This window comes from Maylandia zebra, linkage group LG22 (genome assembly GCF_041146795.1).
Source record: "Maylandia zebra isolate NMK-2024a linkage group LG22, Mzebra_GT3a, whole genome shotgun sequence".
Lineage (NCBI taxonomy): Eukaryota > Metazoa > Chordata > Actinopteri > Cichliformes > Cichlidae > Maylandia > Maylandia zebra.
In genome coordinates, this window is record NC_135187.1 from 20080695 (window position 1) to 20106250 (window position 25556).

Here is a 25556-nt window from a genome sequence, read left to right on the forward strand (position 1 = left end):
GTACCTTTGTTTTCTCAAAGAGAATGCTTGGGGAGAAAACAAATGAAAAAATGAAAATGGAAAGAAAAATAGCAGTTTTTATGGAAAACACGTGTTCTGATAAGCAGAGTCGTTGCCCAAAGGAATGAACAGCTTTGGAGCTGAAGAGATAATCTGAAATTCCTTCTTCTCTCTGGTGAAACCAGCAAGTGTAGCTTCCCCTAAGGGTGAATTAGGTTTCACAGCAGAGTAATGCTTTTTGTGAATATCAAATAAAGGTACTAATATAGTCAGACAGCAGAGAGAAATGAGAAAAGGAGAAAGGAGATGCTACTCTGGAATATCATTTAAATGCATGCATGTTGCCTGTGTTAAATGGTAGTTTCATGTGTCAGAGAGGTGTTTTCAGTATAGCTACAACAGTGAGAACAACACTGGAAGTCACTTTTATTATCCTGTTCCTTTGTGAAGCTGCTGTTGTAGAAAAAAAAATACTCCGAGTAACGAAGATAGAGCCCTAAACGTGGTCTTCTTCTTTTTTTTCTTTTTTTTTTAAAGGACTATGTTATGTGAAGCGTGTAGGTGGCACTCATCAGACGATTATCGGATGCCAATGAGTGATCCAGGATAGTGCAGATGTAACCAATGGAAGAGCAGGAGGCGGATGCTCTTCAGTTTGCAAACCAACGCAGGTTCTTTCTTGTGCTCTCTAGAGGGCCATCCCTGGCGATTAAAAACAGAGGCAGTGTAGGAATGTACTAAACATGAAGAGGAGACATTATGTGATTTAAATGAAATTTAGCTTAATTCTATAAGCTAAAAGTAATTGTACAAACTGGGCAATCTGCTGATGATCAGCGGTCCAACTGTCTCATTGGTGTTTGAGAGGGGTTCATTCACCATGGGTCTAAGATGTTTTTGACTACAGAAAACAAACAAATAAACAAAAAAACAAAAAGGCTTTTGAGAGCTGCAGTGTGCATTGGACATGGGCTGAGGGCGATGTGGAGGAAGAGATGGAAAAAGCAAAGCAGAGGAGGTGGAGAGGAATGTAGAAGATACTTTCTGTGAGTTTCTTGATAGGCCAAGATTGGAAACAAAGCAAATACTACAGCAAAGTGAAATCCCAATAAATCAGCTAACGCAGATAGCTGCGTTTAATGACACATCAGGCTCAGTCTCAGTGGCTAATTGTGGACAGGATTTGTTAAGGTCTTTATTCTCTCACTGCATCTTAATTGTGTTAGACGCACCTTTTCTTTTTTCTTTTTCTGTAAATCACAGGCATATATGTTTTATGTTCCTTTATGATACATATATACTACGAGTAATAAGTCCTGATTATGAGGCAGTTGTTCAGTGTGTCATAAGATTTATACTATAACTATAGAATAAGGAGAAAATATGCTGTGAATAAGAGTGCAGACGGCTACGAATCAAGGATGAAATATTATATGCCAGTTTAGGTGAGGTCAGCTTAGATACTTTACTATAAATAGTGCATCAGTTTGTTTTGTAAAAGAAGATATGAATGAATCATTTCAGTGATGATAGTCACAGTCAAAGGGGAAGGAAATATCCCTCTTACTGTTACTGGGCAAGAGACCCTGACAGGTCGCCCAACCATCACAGTGCAAACTCAGAGAGACAGATAAACATTCACACCTAAAGCCAATTTAGAAGCAATGATTAACCTAACGTGGATATTTTGGGGCTGTGAAAGGAAGGTTTTCGGAACAATCCTTGCAGATTAGGAGCCAGGACCTTCTTGACCTGTATTGTCTGGCAAAGAGCACTGGTAAGACCGGGGCATGCTTACCTGTTTGGGGGTCTGGGGAGATTGGACCATGGATCTACACCTTGAGCTCTTTGTCTTGTTGGGAGAGGGCACTATGTTGGTACACACTTGGTCAGCAGCATCCACAAGCGTTCCTAGCACTGTAATGAGATAACCACTTCACCTAATGATTTAATAGTTCCTTTTCTAGTTGCCTGCTTGGACTTGTTACACAGAAACCCTGAAAACCAGGACACTACCCAGCCTCAGGAGAGTGTTGTCCCTGACTGAGCGAAGCCGCAGGGCACAGATCCCCTCGGGTTCTAGAGGAATAATCTGTTAACAGTTGCACAGCGTACCCATGTTTGACCACATTTTATTATACACACCTGTTCCCCAACCTTATTCAGCTCGAGTGTTTTTCTGGGCCACTGCGACCACACTCACACACCGTGGTGCTGATGGAGTCAGGCAGGGATGTAAGTGGATCAGAGATATCGACTCTGTTAGCAGTTTCATTTTTGTAGAGTCTTATTTTTTCAAAGATGTGTGTTTTTGTCTAGGCTTTTTTTGCGTGTGAATAATGCTTTGTGGATGAATACTTTTTAACTGACTCACTGCAGAATCTGTGCTCACAAGAATAGCTTTCAGGTCTTTAGAATGGATAGGGTGCTGTTAAAGGGGCCCTATTATTGAATGTAATGTAAATCTCTGCACGCTATCCACAGCTTTTTGTGTCTATTTTAAAAAAAAAACTTTTTAAAAACCATTTATCATTTGATACATGCTGCTGGTGAAAACTCAACTTTTCCTAGTGTTGTTGCTGTTTTTTATTGCTCACGTGTTGTGAGGAAATACCATGTGATGTGTTTATCGCAGAGCTAGTGGAGACGCATTAGGGTTAGCTCAGGTAAAATACTGTACCCAGTGTTTCTGTGCTAAACTAACCCCCACACAGCAAATCTTCAGCCTTCCTCTTTCCTCATGATAAATGTGATATGATGGAGTCAGCATGTGGTAAAACTCCATGCCTCACTCGAGATAGTCATACTGTTGAGAATCAACTCCCACGTACTGCATTTAACATTTTCACACATTTTTACACACGTCAATGGGAAAAATCCGTCACGTCTGTTTCATAAACTTTGAAAATTAATATTTATTATTGTTATATCCTTTATTTAGCCTAGAGAGACCTGGTCAAGAGGGCAACAGAAATTACAAACAGTGTCTTACCTCTTTAGATACTGGCCAGGTGCGTTCATAAAGAGCAGATCACCACAATCCAGTGAAGGCAAAAAAGTTGCAGAAATCAAATTACTGATTACTGGCATTATGTTAACCTTCATAACATTCATAGGGCTGTTTTCTAACACCTAATTATGGCATGGCATTTAAGAGAGCACAAACATGTCCCTAAAAATTGCAAAATAACTGTTGCAATTGCATGAACATTCGTGTAATATTACATGTAATGTAACTGATGTTATGCATTCACTATTAATAAGAACTTGTTAGAGAAAAGAGTGAAATCACTTAGGTGGAAATCTGTGCTATAAATGCTACACCGTAGGTATAGAGACTTGTGAGTGATAGTAGGAGGTGCACAGGTAAACAGATTGGAGTGAAGCGAACACTCTGAATAAACTCAAGTTAAACAAACATGAAACAGCAACAGTAATTAACAGTCAATTACCAGTCAAAAGATGAAGAGAAGTGGGTCTTTCAGCAGGATAATCACATGAAGCCTACCAGCTGCTGGAAGAATGTTTATCCCAGTAGAAAGCTGAAGTCGAAGAGTTAAATTTCCATCCTGAGAAATTCAAGCACCTTTAGCAACACAAGACTTTACCTCCTGTACAGCTTGAAACACTTCTTTGAAAAGTGTTTTCCACATTTTTCCCTGTTCATATACATAGCAGTCACTTTAATAAGAGCAAACTACCATGAGCCCTGACCTGCACAGAGATTTTCTAGAGTTATTGAGGTCCTTTCCACTTGGATATACTGATATCTAAAGGCATGTTATACTTTTTTTTATCTCTTCCCCAGCTGTAAGCAGAGAAAGACTAGCCCTGCAAATCAAATTAGCTGTAGGATTACACTGTTTTACCTTTTTTGTGAATGGAAGTAGGGAGAGAGTGAAAGGGAACGAAAAAAGGCTCGGTGGTCTGAGTACTTTTAACTTCTGGATGATTTTTTTTTTCATGGATATATAAACAAATTACACCGATCCTCTCAGCACAAGGCTCGGGACAATCAATGGAACTCCAGCAGAGCGGCGGCACTGTAATAGACTTCATATTGCCTTACCTCTCTAATGGAATCCTTTGCATGAGCAACCACGTCTGAAGTCTGGTACCGACATCCACACATACCCAGAAATACAGTACAGGCAAATGAACGCGCGCACACACGCACACAAATAGTGAAGGCAGAACAGTAATGGACTTATCAGACTGATTCAGTCTTGATATCTGAAAGTTAAATCGGTACCCCGAAAACATGTTTGAAACCTCAATGCCATCTGCCAAGTTAAAACTGATCCTGGCCTGGCACCACAGCAAAAACTCATTTGCTTTATGAATCCCTTAAACCAACCCAACCTTTGTCATCTTGTTGGCTGCAAAATCATTGATTGAGGAATTATAACTGAGACATATTTGGTGTGAGGCCTTTTCCAGATAAGAATCAGTAAGGCTTTAACGGATGTGCGAAAATACAGAGTCAAGACTTATAATACCAATAATCTTTATGAAAAATAGAGGAAGAAAACAAAGTTACAAGTGATATAAAGCATCTCATTGTTTAATGGAACAGAAAGCACCTGTTTCTCTTGTTAAAAGGATTTGGATCAATTTTGCGGAGCTTTAAGTGTTTGAGAAATCAGTGCCATCTCATTTTCTTATCCTGCTTTGCATGAAAACATCTTGTGTCCTTGAAGAGTGGGTGAAAAAATGCAGTCAAAACTATCTTATTATTTCCAGCATCATCCTCTGTCTTTAGCTGTGTTTTCTTTTCTATTCTCTCCTACGTGTTTTGTCTATTGTGTGTTTCATTTATTTGTGGCCATCAACAGCAACCGAACCAAAAAGCAAGGGTAAGAGTCACATCTGAAAATTATTCAGCTAAATAGGCCTGATAGATTCCTGTAAGTATGGGCTGTAAAAGCTTTCTTTAGAGGGAGCGGGAGAGAGAGAGTCTCCGTGTCTGGCAACTTAAAATATAGTAATTTGCGAATGCTGGCTGTCTTCAGTGAAATGTTTGCCCACTCACAGCAGAAATTGCCTGTGTGTGGGCTTCCCATGCACTGGCCGTACATAACCTGCTATAGAGTGAAAATTACATGGTGCAGTTTATTGGCTCTTCTAGCAAATATTTTAATAGTTCACTGAGCATCAGTAAAGGTGTGCATTTCCTGTCAGGGCAAAGGGTTTTTTTTCCCTGTGAAGAATTTCCATGCCATTTCCTTATACAGGAAAATAAATCATCTAAAAGTACACAAATACAGTATATATTTGGTCAAGAAACATTAAAGAAAAATTAAAAATCTACCAAACCCTTAGAATTACTTAAAATATTTATTATAGTTTTTCTACAAGAAGAGTTTCACGACCCAAAACAAATAAATGAAGACATGCTGGGAGCCACTTGGGCAGCGCTGTGCTACCCACAACTCACCAAATATGTCTTACTGCAAACCAAAATGTTATATCTGTGTCTGTCCCAGAGTGTGTGTGGAGAGGACCTCACCAAAGGTGCGAGCCTCCCAACAACATGGCTCTTTGCCTTACTAAAGGGGAAAACTTGACAAAAACATATGAATAACTCCCAAGAAACCAAATAAAACAAAAAATTAAAAAAATCTATTTTTTTGTTTTGTTAAAAAAAGAAACAAACTAAAAACACATTTTTAAGGCATTTTCCCCAACATAATTACAGTCATTAATTTATCACATGAAAACAGTTTTCTTACTCTTAGCATGAACCAATATTTAAACATATATAAAAACAAACAAACAAAAGCGTTGCTACAACTATTGAACTTCAGATATGAGGCCAGTGGGAGCCAGTATAGCCGTGTGATTGTTGAAGGGACATGGGTTTCAATTGACCTTAGACCAGCGGTCCCCAACCCTGGGGCCACCGGTCCGTGACTCGTTTGGTTCTGGGCCGCGACAGTTGAGGCTCGGTTGGGAAATTTATGGTTTTCAGGGGTTTTATTGGTTTTTATAGTTTTTTTAAAAAAAAATTGTTTTTATTTTATTGTCGGTTTCTCTGGGTCTTTTCCCGTGTGTTATGAACAAATCTTAAATCTTTTGGTACCGGCACTGGTTTTATTTTGTTGTATTTATCCACGACACCTAAAAGGCTGGTTCGTGAAAATATTGTCAGACATAAACCGGTCTGTGGCACAAAAAAGGTTGGGGAAAAAGGTTGGCCTTAGATCATTTCCTGTGTTTCATTCCCCCTCAATTTCTCACCCTTTCCTGTCTAACCCTACCATCCTGTCAAAAAAGGCTAACGGCTACAGCTGTTCTTACTTTGACAAACACAGGGTTCAATATTTTGTGGTGACGGTGCTCCGTTAGATCCCAATGGCACCAACTTTTCTGGTAGAAAATCATCTTTATACTATGTGCTGCTTTTTTTCTACAATCAATTATTAATATTCACAATTACGTGTCTTTTTTTTTATTACAAAAGTGAAGAGTGAGTGAAGGTAAAACTAACAAGTGGCTCCAGACCCACCGTTTCCCTTTCAACAGTCAGGTTAATAGAGGACTTAATGCTGACTTTATATTTCTCGTTGCAGATATGAGAGGGATAATAATCTGTTTTATCACCACAACCTAAAACATCGAGAAGTGTTTAAACTCTCTCAGAAACTAGTCTCTTCTTTACAATCCCATCATTCCTAATTAAGTACCTAGTTAAATATTTAGACAGGTTATAGTGATTTTCAACCTGGTGGCAGATGAAATTCTGTATGTGGAAGAAACTACAAATTTAACCCCGTTCAAGTTTCAGATTGATACTCTTTGGCAGGAATATCAGTTTATTTTATTTTAAAAATGATAATGTCATTGTTTTTTTTACAGTGTGTTCAGTACAACTTGGGCAAGCTTGTGCAATGTAATCCCCTGCCTCGCCAAAGGAATTGCTGTATAGAGCAATGCACAGGAGGAGGAGGGAGGACAGAAAGAAACAATAATGGTCTCTGCAGTTCAGCATCTGCTCATTAATCATTCATTGGCAGCCAAGTGGCAGCAGCAGGGAACACTGTGAGATTTCAGGTTACGGTATCAAATCTCAGTTTATAAATAGAATAGTTATGGAGCAAGTTGGCAGAATACCATCACTCAAAGCCCCCCTCCTCCCACAGGTTCCTGAGTATTCACAGAATTTTTTGTCTAGGTTTTGGCTAGTATGTAACCAGACTTTTACTTAAAAGAAAATTTTGTATGAAATATGTATGAGGAACATTTGTCTCCCTCTCTTAGACATTTATGAAATGTCACATAGCCGTTTTACGTATAAGCTACAGCTGTTAGCTAACTTTTCCAGCTGTAGCTTAAACGAGCGTTCTCTCCCTTCATTTCGCACCAAGTCATGTCAACGTCTGATGTGTACACGGCACCGCGATTGATAAGAAAATGCTTTCCCCAGTCTTGTTTGTGATAGCGATGCTTCACTGCCACTCATCTCCGTCGTTCAAGGACAGCCTGTCGGCTGATGAAGAATGGCAGAGTCCTAGAGTATAAGCTCATCTCGTGGCAGAGGTGATGAGAGGGGGATGTTCGATCTTTCCTGCCTCGCACTCCCAGAGACACGCTGGTGACAAGTGACACCTTCTATTGATTAATGCTCCATGGAAATGCCATATCTAATATGCGACGCAGATACACTACTACACTACACTGTACAACAAAAAGGCTCTTATGAATTAATTGTTGAATTGACACGGGACTGCTTCTTGCTCGTCTGTCTCATTTCACTTGCCGCTTGACTTAATGACTCAGTATTTCTACTTGGCAAATGTGATCATTTCCAGAAAGCCAAGCACTGAGGTTAGAATTAAGTCACCAGGTTTACTCCACTATTCAACCCGTGCCAGTGATGTAGCTTTAAGTGGGCAGCTTTAGGGATGACTGGTAACATTTTAACCTGAACTCAAACACTTTTACAACTCACCAGTAAGTGCGATGAGCAGCTATCAGCCTATTGATGACTAACTGAGGCATTAAACCAGATGTTTGAGCCTTGGAATTTCAATTATTCTGCTGTAAATTGACTCTGGTAGAACACCGAATTTGGTCCTCCTGCTATTTTCCTTCTTCTGTTCTCAGCCTTTTCAGTTTCTCTTTGAACATGTTGTTCTTCAAACTTTAGCACATGTCTTTGATATCTGGGTTTGGTAACGGGGGATGGAGGGCTTAGAAAAAGAGGTATTTCATACAAAGGTGAGATGTCTGTACATGGAGGTCTGGAGTACCTGCAACACGTAAATGAATGCTTCTCTTGGCTGCATTTCATTGCCAGCGCATGTGTGACTGAATGCATGCACGGGGCAATTCAAACAGAAGGTTGAATTCTTTCACAAGACTGGTTTAATGCCAATGCACATGTGCGCAAGATCAATCCTACTCTTAAACTTTAGAGGAAGAAATATTTTTAACCACACCACAGCTCCTGTTGTCATCCTTAGACTCTCTTTTGTTCACAAAGGTGCTATGCATCTGGCAGTCCAATGTCTTTGTGACTCTGAGCCAGATACAGATATGAAAATCAGAATCAGAAATAATTTATTAATCCCAGAGGAAATTGTGTAAGGGAAAGCATAAATGCTGTAAATGACAGTCAGAGATAAGACAAGCAAAGAATGAAAGCCGCCGACCCCAGATAAGAGTAATGTGGTTGGGTGTTGTGCAGGGCCAGAAAGCATAAGCAGGACATCAGTCAATCAGTGTGTGTGGGTGGATGTACATGTTGGCTCCAACATTAGCTACAACATGATTGACATGTTAGAGCAGGGGATGCAGCAGGCCGTAAGCTGTGAGAAAAGAGACGACCACCACATCACTCAGCTGTCAAGAGGCTAGTTATTGGGTAAAGTATGTGATGTACAGTATCCTGCTACACGTTATGGCAGGGTCCATGTCACAGTCTCGTCTGGGCTGACAGCGTGAATTTATTTTTTCAGGACTATAAGGAGTCCTCCACAAATGACACAGACATTCTGCACAGTTTTTTGAAACAGGGTCTGCGTTTTAAAAAACAGGTCTTGCAACATTTATTTTTAAGGACATGTCGACCTATAGTGTCAGTACCGGAATACGTTGTTATCAGGCGTGTCTGTCAAACTATACGGAAAAGGTTGAGATCTTTTGAGACTCTAAGAAGGGTGGATGAAATATTTTTTGGATTCTGTGAACTTTTCAGTGAAATGGTGTACAGATTACTTATAGGAATATCAGGCAAACACATCTCATTTTGTAATTAGTCATTCCAGTTGATGTGTTACATTTTTATTCCTCTGTATGACAGCTTTGATAAGTGTGCAGAAGTGCTTTAAATTGGCTTCTTTCTTATGGCCAGTATAGGTCGACTCCTCTAGCTGCAAAAAAAGAAAAGTGTGATTGTTCCTTTCATCAGTCATCTCAGTAACCAAGTTTCCAATTAGTTTATGCTCAATGTAGTTTCATATGGAGTACAACTTGTTCAATCTGTAAATTTTGTAGATCCTCACAAGGAGAATAAAGTGAAGTAAGGCTTAGCCTGGGCCAGTCTTGTGGCTGACAAGTCATTGCAATGCAAGTGTGCAGTATCCCACACTTTCTCAGTCAGATCAACCTCTCAGCCAAATACTCAGCTCGAGGTTTGAACATGGGTGACCTCATATTGACCGAATTTCCTTGGAATGCCCTTGGAATTGAAATACGTTAAGGTCCAGTTTATGATTATTATTATTATTATTAGTGGTAGTAAAATTAGTTTTAAGGTGATTAAGTAATAGTGCTATTGACATTGATAAAACATTCTATTATTAATATGATGAAGGTGATGTGGTCCATGCTGCACAGCTGTATAAGTAAGTCAAAAGCCAGATGGTGTAAACTGTAAAAGGCTTAATGATAGACTGTTTGTATGTGCTGTGTACCTCACTATGCACTGACACAAAGTTTTTCAAGCTTGTGTAGGGAGCTGTAACGCTTGCGTGAACTTTCGCTTTCCTTATTGTGTGTGCTACAAGCACATCAGATCTTTCCTGGTATCCAAGCAGTAGTATGTTTTCCATCGTGCTCATGTTGCAGAGCTAATTTGCAGTGAAGTTGAGCCGACTGACTCCTCTCCATTAAACATCTAACTTACCCGACTAAAATGAGATGACTTTGCTGAGCTGCCTACTGCCCGTTTCTATAACTGGAGGAAATGGGTTGCTGTTTTTCTCTAGCACACGCTTGACTGAGCTATATGATGATCTGGTATGATGTGATCATATGCTTGTGTGCGTGTAGAGCAGTGTGACACGAAGAGCACTATATCTTTTCTTTTCTTTTCCCCTTGTTCGCATCTTTCAGTCCTTTTGCTTTCTCTCCACTTTCATACATGATTCTTTTATCACCTCTCGCTTCTCGCTAAATTTCTCCACTATGTACCTGCAGTATTCTTCTTTTTCTCCCTCCTCCATCACATCCATAATGAATTTGGGTCTGTGGTCTGTGTGGGGTTCAAAGCTTCTCCTTACTGTTGCCTCCCCAACTGGGTGCTCCCATGGTGCACCAAATGCCTCTCTTGAATATTGAATAAACCCCACGACCACCTCCGTGCTTTCTAATCAACATCGCCACTATTTTCTAACTATTACTCTGCACGGGGGCCTGGTGCTCTGGAGGATGGATGGGCTTTGAATCTGTTGTGTTGTGAGTGAAGGTAGAGATAATAGACACAGGCAGGTTGAGCATTTGAGGTTGTTTTATGCAATTCCATTTTGATTACAAAGCCTTCCCTCTCAGCTATAGAAAGTACCTTTAGAAAGTACTTGATCAATGTCTCATACTCGATTGCATGCATGTACTTGATTGCTTGTATATAACATTCACTGTGGCCCCAGACTGCCCGCAGAAATAGAAGCTATATTATGCAGGAAATTCATAAAGTACTTCTTTTTGCAAGATCGCTAATATTGCAAAACATCCATATTCAGAATTCATCATTGAATATTTTGTCCAGGAGTGCTTCCTTTAGCACCATGTTGAATTGACTTTAAGCCGATTGATCGACTGAATATGACTGAATGACTGAATGTTAGTAGAGATCATTCATTGCCTTGTGAATGACTTTTGCTTCTAATTATATCTCACTGATATACTGACTTGTAAGGGAAAAATTATATAGTTAAACATTTTTACGTTGAGAGCAGTGGGATTTTTAAAACATGTGTTTTAGTTGTGCACATGCTCTGTGTTGAAATATTGAGCACTGCTTTTCCCCAACACTTGGACTTATTGATATCTTCACTTAACTTAACAGCTACTGGATCAGAGTTAAACATTAATCAGATAACATACATTTCCTCTAAGTGTGAGCCATATGCCCAGTTTTTGTGCAACTATATGTCTTTTTCTGTGTAGTACTCATTGGTGCATTCTGTCTGTTGTCCAAATAAACTGTTGGTACAAAAACATGCGAGGTATCATTGGTGTTGTTTAGCTATCATTCATGTTTTATCCAACTTCTCTGTGAAAGCCAAAGGCCAACCTCACAATTAGCACCAGCAGATCCTTTTGCAAAACAGTCCCACTAGGGACAATCAATCCTATTAGGCCTGCCAAATATAAACAGTTACACTCATGCATTTTCCTTATTTCTTATGGTGGTACGGCTATAATTGCACTTTAATTTGTACATCATTGATAACCAATCCCATGCCAAATCGGGAAAATGCATTGCAGATGATGCAAAGAGACAGTTTAAGAACTAACCAAGGTGATCTGCCCTTTAGTCTGCATTTTTATGTTGCTGCAGACACACAATGTGTTACAATTTATTAAGTTTCCAGCACCACATTCACAGGCTATCAACTTACCTTTCAGTTTTCATATTGTAACATATAGACTGATGCTGCTATCTATCTTTGATAGGCCAGCATGGCCTAGTAATATTGCATGACAGATATATCAGCCTGGCTCTATTACTATGTGCCCGTTAGCTGTAATATTCAGTGGCTGTGTTATTACATGGTTATAGACATAATATAAGCACCTACCTAAGCCTAAAATATTTGACTCCACTCACTTCACTGAGCTGATTGGCTCCAGAAAATTAGAGGAGAAGCAATGATTAGACTGTGAGCAACAGAAGTCGGACTATCATCGCTGTCACTGCTGTTAAGCAGTGAGCTGTGGTTTCTGGTGATTGGTTAGGGAAAATTAAGCCCCCTCCACCGTGGAAATCAGTTAACATGAAGGCAATGTATGAATGAAGATGGAAACAGAGTGAAACGTGTTGACACTTCGGTCTGGTATCAGGCAACAGAGAAACAACAAGTGACAGGCTGAGAAGTTAAGTGCCAGGCAATTAGATGCAGAAACACATATTCACTGAACTATAATGAATAAGCAGCAAAATTCCTATCTTGCTACCTTTTATTTTCTATTCTGGGCCCTCGTGTCATTTTTTCATTCAAACATGAACATAAAACTAGCTTGATTGTGCCTTGAATAAGTTCAAACTGAGAAGCAGCCAAGCTTTTGTATTCACTTTAAATAGACTGTGATAAGCAGCTGTGTGTTCAGAAAGTCTAAATAGATCACCACTGTGATGTATCCGTGATTCACCTCGTCTTCAGACTAACATTATTTCTCAGTAGGGCCAGGCGGATCCCCAGTCGTGTTACTGAGAGCATGTGACCTTGTAGGGTGATGAGAGGAAGAACCTGCCGGGAGCTCGTTGCCACAGTTTTAATTATTTTGTAGTTTGGTGGGATCTGAAAGAAAGATGGCCTTAGTGTGATTGTTTGTGTCAGTATGTGAATGCATAAGCCTTAACCTGTCCATGATCTGAGTGTACATGCACACTGTGTAAATCTGACATCAGTGCTCTCCACCAAAAACCCTTCTATTTGTGACGGTCCTCTTTTAAACCTCTTACATAACCCACTACTCTCAGATGTGTGATATCATAGAACTATTTTTGGTTTTTCCTCTGAAAAAGGCTAGTCAGAGTTAGACAAAGACTTGTCTATCCTTTAAATAATACGCTGGATATCCCTCTCATCTTTACACTTTTAATACACTGTCCTGAATTGCCCAAGCTCCAGTTAGCGGCAGCGCTGTCTTTAAATAATGCTGTGGTTCGTTGAAATGTCAGGAAAAAGCTAATGAACTGAAAACTAGAGAAGAAAAAGGTTTATAAAAAAAAAGGTCTTTAAAAAATAGTCTTCCAACCAAACAAAAAATGCAACTGAATAAATGCTAAAAATAAGTAAAATCAAGCCCTGCTCCTGCTTGCATGTGGACTTAAGCCACTTGCGTCCTTTGAACCCTCTGACCTGGATTCAGTGTGCAAAAAGAATTGTTTTTAAGAGTGTTAATATGCCTGATGACATGGTTAGACCTTGATATTACTGTTTGCTTTTCATGGCCAGTTTTTATTTACACTGAGAGGACCAAATGATTCTGTGCCAGCACTGAGTTTATTTAATAAAAATGATATTACACCTTTATTACTCAAACACATCTATGGCCGTGTATTTATGATCTCTAAAAGATCAAGTTTTACCTCTAAGAACACAAGAATGACAAATTGATTACTTGTAAATGCTATGTTTTAATTGCATTTTTCTGTGTGTTAACATGAACCGAAAAGCATGATTTCCTTGTGAAAAGTGGAAAAAAAAAAGAATATTTTATCCCAAATGTGTTTCTCCGATATTTTTGTGACACCGAAACATGCTGACAGAATGATGCTGCATTGCTGATTTTTTTTTATTTTTTATGATTGATTTCATGTTTTGTAAAGCCTTTTCTCAGCCCTTAACTGACCTCATAAACTGATAATACCAGAGGGGTCAACGGTTACAATTGCTCATGACTCGATGAAATCTACCACTTATGTTATTTTCTCTCCAAACAAAAATTTATTGGTTGACCAGCAACAAAAGCATGGGTTTGCTGGTCTTTCTGTCAGTCTCCTGAGACTTTCTGTTAAGCGTTATAACAGATGAAGCAAAAATAAAATTGTACAAAGAGCACAAACAACTCCTGCAAAAGAGAATAACCCCTGTGAACCTAAAACACCTTGGGGATGGCGAAAAATGTTGCAGAGAAGCAATCATAAGAGGACTGGTTTAAAAATTCCATTAGCTCTTATTGTAGATCCGTGGACGTATCTCCCAGTGTGGGTGTACCAAATAGCCTTAGCTAAATGGAGATTAAGGCAATGCTGGAAAGACCCCTTGAAGCCCTTTAAGACTGGTGTGTAATTTTGGATTTAGCAGTGGTTGCGAGATAAAGGCCTTTCTTTCTGCCTAATTGATGGCTGTAATCCATGTGTTGTTTTAAAAACCTGTCTCACTGATGTGCGAACACAAACCCCTGTGGCTCTGTGCAGAAAGTGGTGATTTAGTGGGCCAAACTGAGGGTCTCCTACTGGTTGGAGGAAGACTTTTATATTTGGGGATCTGCTGTAATGGAAACCCTGCAATTTGGGTACTGTAAATGGGTCAGATGTTGTTTTTGTTTTTTATTTGCTTTTAAGAAGCACAAACCCTTTTCATCACATTACTGTTTAACCACAATATTAGGATATCCAGTCCTCTTTTAAAATTGCTTTACTTTTGAATTATATTTGACTTGATCTTTAAGTTACGCTCTCATATTCTCAGTCAGTTACCTTTAAACAATGCTAAAGTACATTTCCAGTAATAACAAGTCATCAGCAAGTGTACTATTATAACTGCAGCACAGCAACTAATGAAGAGTGAAGATGTCTAGAAGTGGATGGAGGCTTAATGAGAAGATCACATTCATCACCAAAGTTAGGAGGTGCTTGAACTCCTCAACGCTTTAGTACACTTTTCGGAAATCTACTGATGCACCTTTTGGTCTCAGTCAGAATAATATCCTTGGGTTGATCACTATCATGAATCACAAGTTCTGCTTAATCTCTACAAAGTATGTAATTAACCCTGCGCTGATTCATATCGCTCATTAAATTAACACAAATAGGACATTGAAAATAGAGCACACTGTCTTATTATCTCAGCTCAGCTGCTGGTGCCTAAATGTTAAAGTACCTCTCAAATCTCTGCTCTGACAGTTATTCATGGCTTTTAAAGACGTATGCACAATATCAAAGACATGCCTGTGTCCATTATTTAAAAGCCACGGTGGCGATGGTGTCACAATTTTCGGAATATAATGCTATGATGCTTCCTGTACGGTAGTACTATACATTCAAACGAAATGTGAAAGGCTAAATTAAATGATAAAATGACAGGTCTTTGTCTGTGTGAGCGCACGCTGTTTCTTATATGGGAAATTCTAATGCTAATGCAAAAATTAATTACAGCCATGTTTGCCTTTGGATGAAATTTATGACCTATTGTTGAAAATGTGCTACAATGTGGGAGAGAGAGAATAAAACTTGATTAGCATAGAAATGACAAATGAAAGGTGGGGTGGGTGGAGAGTTGTGACTTTTGTTGGTAAATAGCTTGTTTTAGACTGAGAGGAGGCTTTAAATGGATATACTTGTATTTTAGAGAGGCAGCTGTGCAGGGGAAATGCATCAAGAACATGGTTTCATGAAACAAATTACTAAATAACTCTCAACTTTTAGTTATACACCCAAGTATACTGCCATATGGGTTATGCTCGCTTGCCACATCCCGATTTCATTTCATCAGCTATGGAAAAATACTACATAGTCGGGTCCACTTTGTCTTTGTGAGCCTTTGATTTACCAGAGATGTGCCTCAAAAATGCTTAGACTGCATCTGTTGATGCAGACTTGTCTGTAAAAAGGCAATTATTGAGTGAGGTTCAGCACATTTGATTTTTATTTAAGTGGGTGTCTGTGTGTGTTTGTCAGTGCTGATTCAAAATGCCTACATTTGAAGACAAGAAATGCTTTTAACTTACCAACACGGAGATGAATTAAATTGCTAAGCTGCTTTTCCCTTTTCATCAAAACGTACATAAACACATAAGAACGGGCACCCACAAATCTAAACCTACCATATTTGAGCTGCCGTGTGGTCCAGACTGCTTGAGGATGACAGACAGCTTCCTCAACCAACTGTCAACATCTCCCAGCGAAAGCCTCAGGAGATTCTAGGCATTTTCTAGTAAACCATTTCTCTTGCAGAGACCTGGTAACCCACTGCAGAAAAATAGAGCATAAACACCATTCTGATGTGGAGATGATGGTGTTAGCTAGGCCATGTCATCAGAAGTGAGAATAACTCCATCATAAGGCATCTCTACATTCAACACCAGAGAGAAACACGACAAAGGCTGACCTAAAAACACAGCATGGTGTCCTCTAAAGCTACAACACCATCAAAAAAGACAGACAAAAGTGAAGATCCTTTGTGTAATACTGCGCAAAAGTCTTGAGTCCCTACTCATTTCTTAATATTTTGTCAGGAACCCCAAACCATGACAGAAAATCCACCATGTTTTACAGATGTCTGTAGATGCTCACTCTTTTACCTCTCTCCTGACGTCCCACACATATCGACAACAGTTCGTACCAACAGTTTCAAATTTGGATTCATTAATCTATAAGACCTCTTGCCACTGATTTTCAGTCCAGTTCTTGTGTAATTTGGCATACCTCAGCCTTTGCTCCCTGTTTTCCTTCCTTAAAAACAGCTTCTTGACACATACCCGTGCATTGAGACTATTTCCGATGAGGCTTCAGTGAATAGTAGGTGGATCAACTTAAGGGAAAGATACATCTCTCGGGTACTTCATCAGCTTTTTGCTGGATTTCTTAAGAACATGACTTTCAGATACTGGTAATCTGCCGTAGACGTTTATTTATTTTGGCCTCGCATTTCTTCTTTTGTCCTCCACTCGTCCAGCTTCCTCAAAAAACACACTCCACGCAGTGCAGAGAGAGATATGCCAAGTTTTCAGCTAATAGCTGTTTGCGAGTCACTTTGTTGGTGCCAAAATAATATTTTATGCCTGTCAAACTGAGTTATCAGCTATTGAAAATGGAAGAAATTCTTAGTTTTTGCAGCAGACTGCTAGCAACAAAATACCTCAACATAAAGAAATGGGGGTGGAGGTGTGTAAAGAGCTTTGCACAGTACTCTACCTGTCCTACATGGCAGACAAATAGCATTCTGGACACTAGAAGACACATAAATACACAACCAGTATGAAAAGTCATCCATTTGCGGGTCATCAGTTCTTTATGAATGAGTGTCACATTCTCATGATTTAAACCCTGAACTGACAGCGGTCACTGAACCTGCCTTCCACTTCATAAGAGTCAACGACACATTCTTAAACAGTGCCACTAACAACAGTAGCTCAAGTGAAACCAACACAGTCTGACATTTTGCTGTCAGGATTACTTGTGATTGTTACGTTTACTGATGGACTCCATGCTCACTATATTACTTCTTCCTTTTTTCCATTACAGCTATCCTTTGCAGCGACAACTCCTGTTCTAGCAGACAAGAAAAAATACCCCAACTTCTTCCGCACCGTTCCGTCAGACAATGCCGTGAACCCAGCGGTGGTGAAGTTTCTCAACTACTACAACTGGAGCCGTGTGGGGACCCTCACACAGGACGTTCAGAGGTTCTCAGAGGTCAGTTCGTGCTGTTTTCATAAATATACTTTTCTTTTTTTCCCAACGCTGTTAATGCTCCATGTTTAGTATTGACCAAAAGTTCAAGCAGTTCACTAAAACAAATCCATCATCTATATCAAAGACTACAGTGGCACCACCTTGTCATTAATGCTAAAACTAGGTGAAGTTCAGTGTATTTGATTGATAGTGAAAATACCCTTAACGGTTGGAATGAATACTTTTTCTTATTACATTTCTACTTATTGTGGATAAAATATACATTTACCAGGTGTGAGAGGAGTTAAAATCTCCCACTGGTCGAAGGATATGCACATAATTAATAACATGGCTTTGCATTATTGCCTTCAGCACTCTCAGTCCCAACAGGGATTCTTGTTTAGCAGGCATTTGTTCTTTTTTAAGTTTGCGCGATAACAGTGCTGTTTACCAGCGTTTATGTGTGCCGTCCTCCTATCGCCTCTCACTGGGAGACATGTTTTTATTTTCTGAAGGTAGAGGTTAAATCACAAAACAGTGACTATATTATCATTCAAGGAGATTTCCATCTTGGCTTATTCAGATGAGGAAGCCAGTAGAAATAACACTCTTATTACTACTTTAAAACAAATCACCACTCACATGTAGATGGATTAGATGGAAATTATTTAGGCTTTGTGCACTGTACAGCTGTCACTAATGAATGATTATTCTCCAGTCACATGAAAGGATGCACACTGGATTATTAGGGAATGTAAAGGTTAAAAAAAAGATGAACAAACATTTCCATCCACTGGTCAAGGAACAGATGAAGGCAGAACAAAACCAAAAAACATGACTTGTAGTTGAGGGCAATGTCCCAGTTTGTTGGCTCCACCTCCAGAAATCCGACACAGATTTTTCCACTTCTTTTGACCAAATGGAGGCGTCGTGTGCACCTCCTGTCTGTGCGTGTGATTGTGTTTTTCTCTAACTTACTAAAACGAATGAGTTGACATTCACATCCTGCTGCTCTCTCTAGCTCTCCATTTGAACATATATATCTGTAGTAGCTTCTGTGTATATAACTGAGACCAACCACACTTATATCCTTATTTTTAACACCCATGTCCCTTAGACTTCCGTTGTTGTAGTAGTAGTAGTAGTATTTATTTATTGTCATTGTCAAGAACAATGAAATTGCGTTTGGGGCTTCCATACAACCCAAAAAAAGAAGAAAATAATAAATACCCCTTAAAACCCAAGTGTACATATTTAACCCAGTGTGATTCCAATGCAATAAGACAATCCTTAGCAATAATGTTCGTAGAAATTCAGACAAAGACCTGAGAAACAGGTTGCAGTTCAAAAATAAATATAAATACAGTTTATTGCATGTATAAAGAGATAGTTCTTACTGAAGATAAACCAGCCCTCGACATCAAAGACGGTGACGCGCTGGGAAAATATTTCTAAAATATGTCCTGCATCGCCTCCAAAACTGAATTGCTGCTCCAGCTGGAAGCAAATTCTGAGAACTGCATGATATTTAGTTCCTATTATATTTACTACGTTCCATCTGTTCTTTTTGATGTTCCTCTCCCATTAAATACGCAGAATGCTGAATCCAGCCTACATTACTAGAGCTGGCAGAAGTAATGCATGGATAGATGAAGAACATTATCTGTGTTGACTCAGCACTTGTAGCTAACTCTCTTATGACAATGTTGGAGCTGAAATATATCTCAAAGCTGGAGGACGTATTTTGGAAGCTGTGGCAAGTTGGATTTCAGCTCAGGAACAGGAGGCGCACAATCGTTTGCACACCATGCAAAAATCCCTTCTATTATTAAAAGCAGCTAGCAGCTTTTTAATATAAGAGAAATGGGAGAAACAACATTCAAATTGATCCACACCATTAGCTAAAGATATTAAAAGCTTAAAATCATATTATACCAAAATGGATGCTAACTAGCGAGACAAACAGATTCCTGTTTGTAGGAGGGTTGAACATTAGGAAACATATCGATTTATCACACGTTTGGAGAACTACACAAACTCATGGCACAAACATATCACGTCGGCAGCACAGGAACATTCTCCTAAAAGAGCCTTGTCAGAGGCATTGAAAGCATGAATTTGAGAAACATATTGTGAGCTCTTGCCTCCAGGCACTGGTTGAAAACAAAGTGCTCAGCGGCTAAAGGGTGGGTTGTGGAAGTGGGGGTGTGTATAAGAAGTCTCACTGCAAATCTCAGAGAGACCAAATCCCTTTATCGCTCCCCTCCTGAAAGCACCAAGGAGCTTAGGACGGGTGCAAGACAGACGGCACGATTCAATCAACCTGCCACGAGATTGGCCTCTAATCCCGATTTACAAATATGCAAGCATTGCTTCCGTACTTTATGATTCACACAATCCTCTGTCGAGTTCAGAGCTTACTGTTCTTTGGTTCATCGAGAAATTACTCCAGCTCGCTACCAGAAAAAGAAGAGATATAGAAGTAAATGTTATTTGAATAATGCAGGAAAACAGACATTAATAGTAAAAATGTCATTTTTACCTACTAATAACACTATTCCAGTTTTACATTTAATTCATAAACATTTTTATATGAATTTTATGAACTTCAAATAAATTATATGAAGTTCATATGTTATACTCTTAACCTTCACAACTGTTTTAGTGTCACTTGTCAGTTTAAACATTTCTTTCCTAGGATCTAAAAACACAGAAAGCCAGTGTCCTCCCACTTCTTGAATGTGAAAATATACAAATACACCAATACACAAATAGACAGAATCAGCACAAGAGTGGGCAGAGCTAGTCAGAAATATTTCTTGTGAAGATACTTTTTTTTAAAAGATTTAATTAATTCTTCACATTTAACAAATATAATGAGAAATTCTAAGCACTGTCCTAAAGAAAAAAACACGTATTTTCCACTTTAAGAAAGTTTCATACCTTTGCAAGCTGATTTTGTGGTTTTTGAACAGATTTTTTATTTATTTTTTTATCTTAGCCCTTGCAAAGAAATATGCAAAAACACAATTTCTTTGTGATCTATTAAAGTTGGATTTAGAGCCAAATTGATATTCCTAGAAGTATTCTACAGTACTGAATGTACCATAAATCATGCATGCGTGCACAGAGGCATTTGCATCTATGTAATGAGTATACTACTGACATTATTTTAATTTCCATCACCTCTACCCCAGCATTCATCACCCTGTGACATACTCCGTCCCCCTGCTGACCTACAGTGTGCTTTCCCTGGGAGACTGCTCACAAGGTTAATGTTATGTAACACTTGTTACAGATTCAGTCAGTGGCTTGCACATCACAGGCAGCAAACATACAGTATGGTGTCCCCTGAGAGTGTAACCTGTAAGAAAAAGCGTGCTCATCACTGTTATTTTTAGGCACCGGTGTAACACACACACAGACACACACACACATGCATATCGACTTTATGGATGAACACTGACTTTCTACAATGGTTTGTGGCTCATTGTATTGAGAAATAAGAATAACAGAGTAACAAAGAATAACAGCTAATGTAAGTATTTGGGAATGAAGATGACAATCTACACTACACACACACACACACACACACACACACACACACACACACACACACACACACACACACACACACACACACAGAGCAATCAACATTATTGAGACAGCCAGACAAACAGGGCTCACTCAGGAACAGGAGCAGCAATCACCTGTCAGTCAGATGACAGACCTGACTGAGAGCAGGATTAAGACTCTGTCCTCTGTCTGCACCCCTCAGAGCTTAAACGTTTAAATAAACTATGACGACTGATAACTCTAGCATACGTTACCATCCTAGCATCCACTCTCACTCAGTTCCTGTTTCATTATGTTACATCCCATAAACAGTATTCCTAGAAATGTTGTTTCCAAAGCACAATTAGGGTTTGGGAATAGCAGTGGGGTTATCATTGATGATGACTCATGTCTCAGACGAATTACTGGTATAGCCTGTTTGTCCCACAACTGAATAGACAAGAGATACGCTTTTCTTTGCATCAAATGACTCAATGACTCAACATGTGATTTTGGTCCCGAACAGCTTGGCGTCATAGAGTGGAAAAGTAATTCCCAAGATAATCCCACGGGTCAGTGTTAAGAGTAGCTGGCTGCCAGGTGAAGCTTGGTGATGCTGGAACAGTGAACCAGCGAAGAATGACATCATACAAAGAAAATCAAAGCTGTTGTTGACGTTGCCAAACAAGGAGGCTTGACCGTTTCTGAAACACAGTGGTTCACCGTATGTTTTTAATCTTCAGCTGATTTAAATATATATTTCCCTTTGATGATAAATAATTATGTCATATGCCCACCAGAAAGCGTACAATGGATTTTCTCAACATCCTCATCTCCCACAGTCATTTTGATATAGTTTCTGTTCATATATATATGATGCACATATTAGTATTGTGTTAATGTAGAGATATTTCTGCAGTCTATTGATTACTAGATAGTGGAAAGGGAGTGGGATTAAATAAGTTTATGCTTCTTCCTGCTCCTTTTTGAACATGAAAGTTATTTGTAGTTGTGGTTGCTCGTTTTCCTTTTGTTTGTTTGTCTCTTTTTAATTCTATGTTGTTGTACTTTTTTAACATGTTCAAAATAAAGATTCAATCAATCAATGTGCTTTCTGAATTCTAGTATTTTACATGCCCTGGGTGCACGTGACACTCTTTTTTTGTGTGCGTGGACCCATGCTCACAAGTGCAATAGGATTATTTCTCTTCTGCATTTGCTGTCGGGGATTCCCAGGCTGCCCCAAACAATGGTGGATGCTTTTGTTACGCAGGAAAGCTGCTCACTTTTCCCCCTCCTACTAGCTTTCAATCCATCTGTCCCCTCCGTCTCTCTCGCTCTGTCTAACCGAGTGAGTCCAGCAGAATACGGATGCATTTTTCCATCTCGGTGGAAGAAACACAAAATCAAACCAATAAAATCCTTTTGTGACAAGGGTTTTACTCCTGCAAGTCAATGGCTTTGTCTGTCAGCCTCTGTGCTCTTTGTGAGTGTATTTTGTAGTACAGCAGAAATTTTGTGCAACTCTCTATGTCTTGCGTGTGAGTGGTTGGTATATATTTTCCCAGAAACCCATTTGTGTTTGACCCACACACCTTTTACAAACAACAGGCTAACCAGCTGCTGTCCCTTTTCACACTGAAGTTCGTTTCCTTTTATCCTTTAGGATCAACACTCAACGCAACACAACACAACAGGACATTGTACCTCGTCCAGACCACCAAGCCAGTTGTTACTCAAGAGCAAAACTTGGTTGTATTGATTCACATCGGCCTCCCTGTTGTTTCAGCTCAGCGAGCAGTACATTGGAGAGAATGTTTGTACAGCAGTGAGTGATGTACAGAGTGATTTAGAGCTTCCTCCGGGGGTACCAGAGGAGAAGGCGATTATGAAAGCAGACATTTGGAGACATGAGGGAAATAAAGTTGAGGTTGTTCAGAGTTATTGATTTTTAGATGTCAGAAATCTTAGTTGATAGCACAAAACTGTTGTAATGACTAATTTTAAGCTGCAGTTGGCTAATTTTAACAGGAGTATCAATAGCAATAATACTGATAGTAGCTTTTACGGTTCAAATCCTGGCGCCACTTTGAACTAACGGGCTGATGATTGGCCGGTGCTTGGTATTTTGAGAAGAAATACCAATTTTTCACTAATTTTTCCACAGTTTTTATTTATTTATTTATGTCCCATCTACAGTTAGGTCCATAAATATTCGGAGAAATATACAATTTTTGTAATTGAGCCTGTCTCCTCCACCACACCATTCATATAATCAGTTTGTGATTGAAGTGCCGACTTTTCAGCTTTTAGTGAAAGTATTGCATTGTTTAGGAATTACAGCAATTTTTACACATAGTACCCCATTTTCAGAGGCTCAAGAGTACTTGCCAGACTTGGTCAGACAAAGTTTTCAGTATAAAAATTGTTTTTACTGTAATACTTTACTCCAGCCACCACCTGCTTTTTTCACTCTTGTATTTGAAAATCTGAAAAGCTGCTCTGTTGGGATGAGGCCAGGTGACTGACTGGGCCACATCCCTTTTTTTTTTTTTTCTTTTTTTTTTTGCAGTATGCTTTGAGGCATTATCAATTTATACTATGAAACACTATCTGCTCAGTTTTGCAGCATTTTGCTAAATCTGAGCTGGGTGTATAGCCCTGTATACTTCACAGTTCATCTTGCAAAAGAGCAAAGATTATAATTTTTATCCAAATACTCAACTGAATCTTTGAAACACTGCAGTACAGTCTCTAAGTATTATTATAAGTCAATTCAAGGTGACACTGTAAGGAGACTTTTGTATAGAAATGTGAATATACAACCACCATGTAGCTGAAGCAATTTAGAACACATAATTACAGGATGAACATATTAAAGCACAGTAAGAGGAAACACACAGGACTTCTGTTAGCTGTTATATGTTGTCACTGCCAACTCTCTGACGTGTCAACATGGCTCTTGGGTTGGGGTGGAGACACTGATGGCTGCGGGGCATGGCCCGTGGACATCAGTGAAATCCAGCATGAACACCACAGGACTTTATACCATATTTTGACTTTTTCGACGTAGGTACAACTGCATTCCATGTCAGAGCCATGGTGTTGTCGTGATGTCTCAGTGTGTTGCCTTACTGGAACAGAGCCATTATTAATGGTATTAGTCACACCTGTGGTTTTCCTGCTATGAGAAGTCAAAATGTCAGCTGTGAAAAAGGGCTTTTCTAAAATTGTGGATTAAAGGAGGGAAGCAAGAGGGCCGACTCGTAGCATGTGTGTATGTGATGGCCGAGAAAAAGTGAGAGGCGGTATGATAAAACACCTCAAGCTTGCCATCCCAGTGGGGTACCTGCTCCATTCTCCATCTTCTCAGATTGAATTACCCACCATTCTACTGGCTCAATACATCACAGCAGACATACAGCTGCTGCAGATACATCTACAGCACTGCACATTTGTCTACTTTTTGTCAAGCCCTGGATAACCAGCGAAGATTATTTGAAGTGTACATTTGTTCTTTTGTGTCTTATTTAGCGAAAAACAAACTCATATCGCTGTGACAAATGCACGCTCGGTATATTGCGAAAATTACAACTCCTCATTGAACGGGCTGAGGCAAATCAGGAGGATGACAGATCTGATGTATGTGTCCGCCATGCTAAAATGACAAGCTGCTTGTCTTTCTGTCTTTTCATTCACAGTTCATGGTAGAATATGCATGCACCATTTCAGAACATTAGATGGCCTGCATCCATCTCACTTTATTGCTTTATAATGCTGTGTACAGAATACTATATGTATATTGCGACATGATTTCATCTGCTTTAAGCCAGCAGAAATATATTCACACATTCAGTTTTTATTTGCATCTATCACAGCATTGAGCTAAATGATTGATTTTCTCTCTGTGATTTATGCATACATGATTTAATGAATCTAATGTTTAATATACTTTATAAAACTGCATTTCCTCCCTTTTTCCATATTTTTAATAGCTGCTCCGTCATAGTACCACAGTATTTGTTTCCTATAGGCTATGTGATTTAAGTTATTACACTGTTGTGAAGTTTATTGTGCAGTGTGTAAATGGTAACATTGTCTCAAATAAACTCTGGTAGGTTACTTAATAAAAGCACATTTGCACATTTGACTGCAATTGTCATGCTGGCTGATATTTTATGAGCATGTATAACTTATTGAACCTCTGACCACACTTACATTCTTCTACAGTAGACACAACTTTTTTACTACATCTTTCAGCATTGTCAGCTGTGCAAGCTGATAATATGAAACTGCACTGATGTGCCCTCATATGATCTGAGATGCAGGCTTTTGACACTGAGCATGGCTAACAAGTCAGATGAGAAGGGTGCGTTTTCTGAGAAGAATTTTAAATTTCAACTCATCTGACCTCAGAACAGTTTTTTTGTAC

At 39.2% G+C, this 25556-nt stretch overlaps 1 protein-coding gene across 1 annotated transcript in view; it reads left to right on the forward strand.

Moving 5' to 3' along the window:
• The window catches only part of gabbr2 (gamma-aminobutyric acid (GABA) B receptor, 2), a 204500-nt gene that overhangs the window by 83595 nt on the left and 95349 nt on the right, over positions 1–25556 (forward strand). The window contains exon 3 of the mRNA XM_004547985.5: positions 17420–17590. Within this exon, the coding sequence (XP_004548042.2) occupies positions 17420–17590 (171 nt within the window). The remainder of the gene's footprint in view (positions 1–17419; positions 17591–25556) is intronic.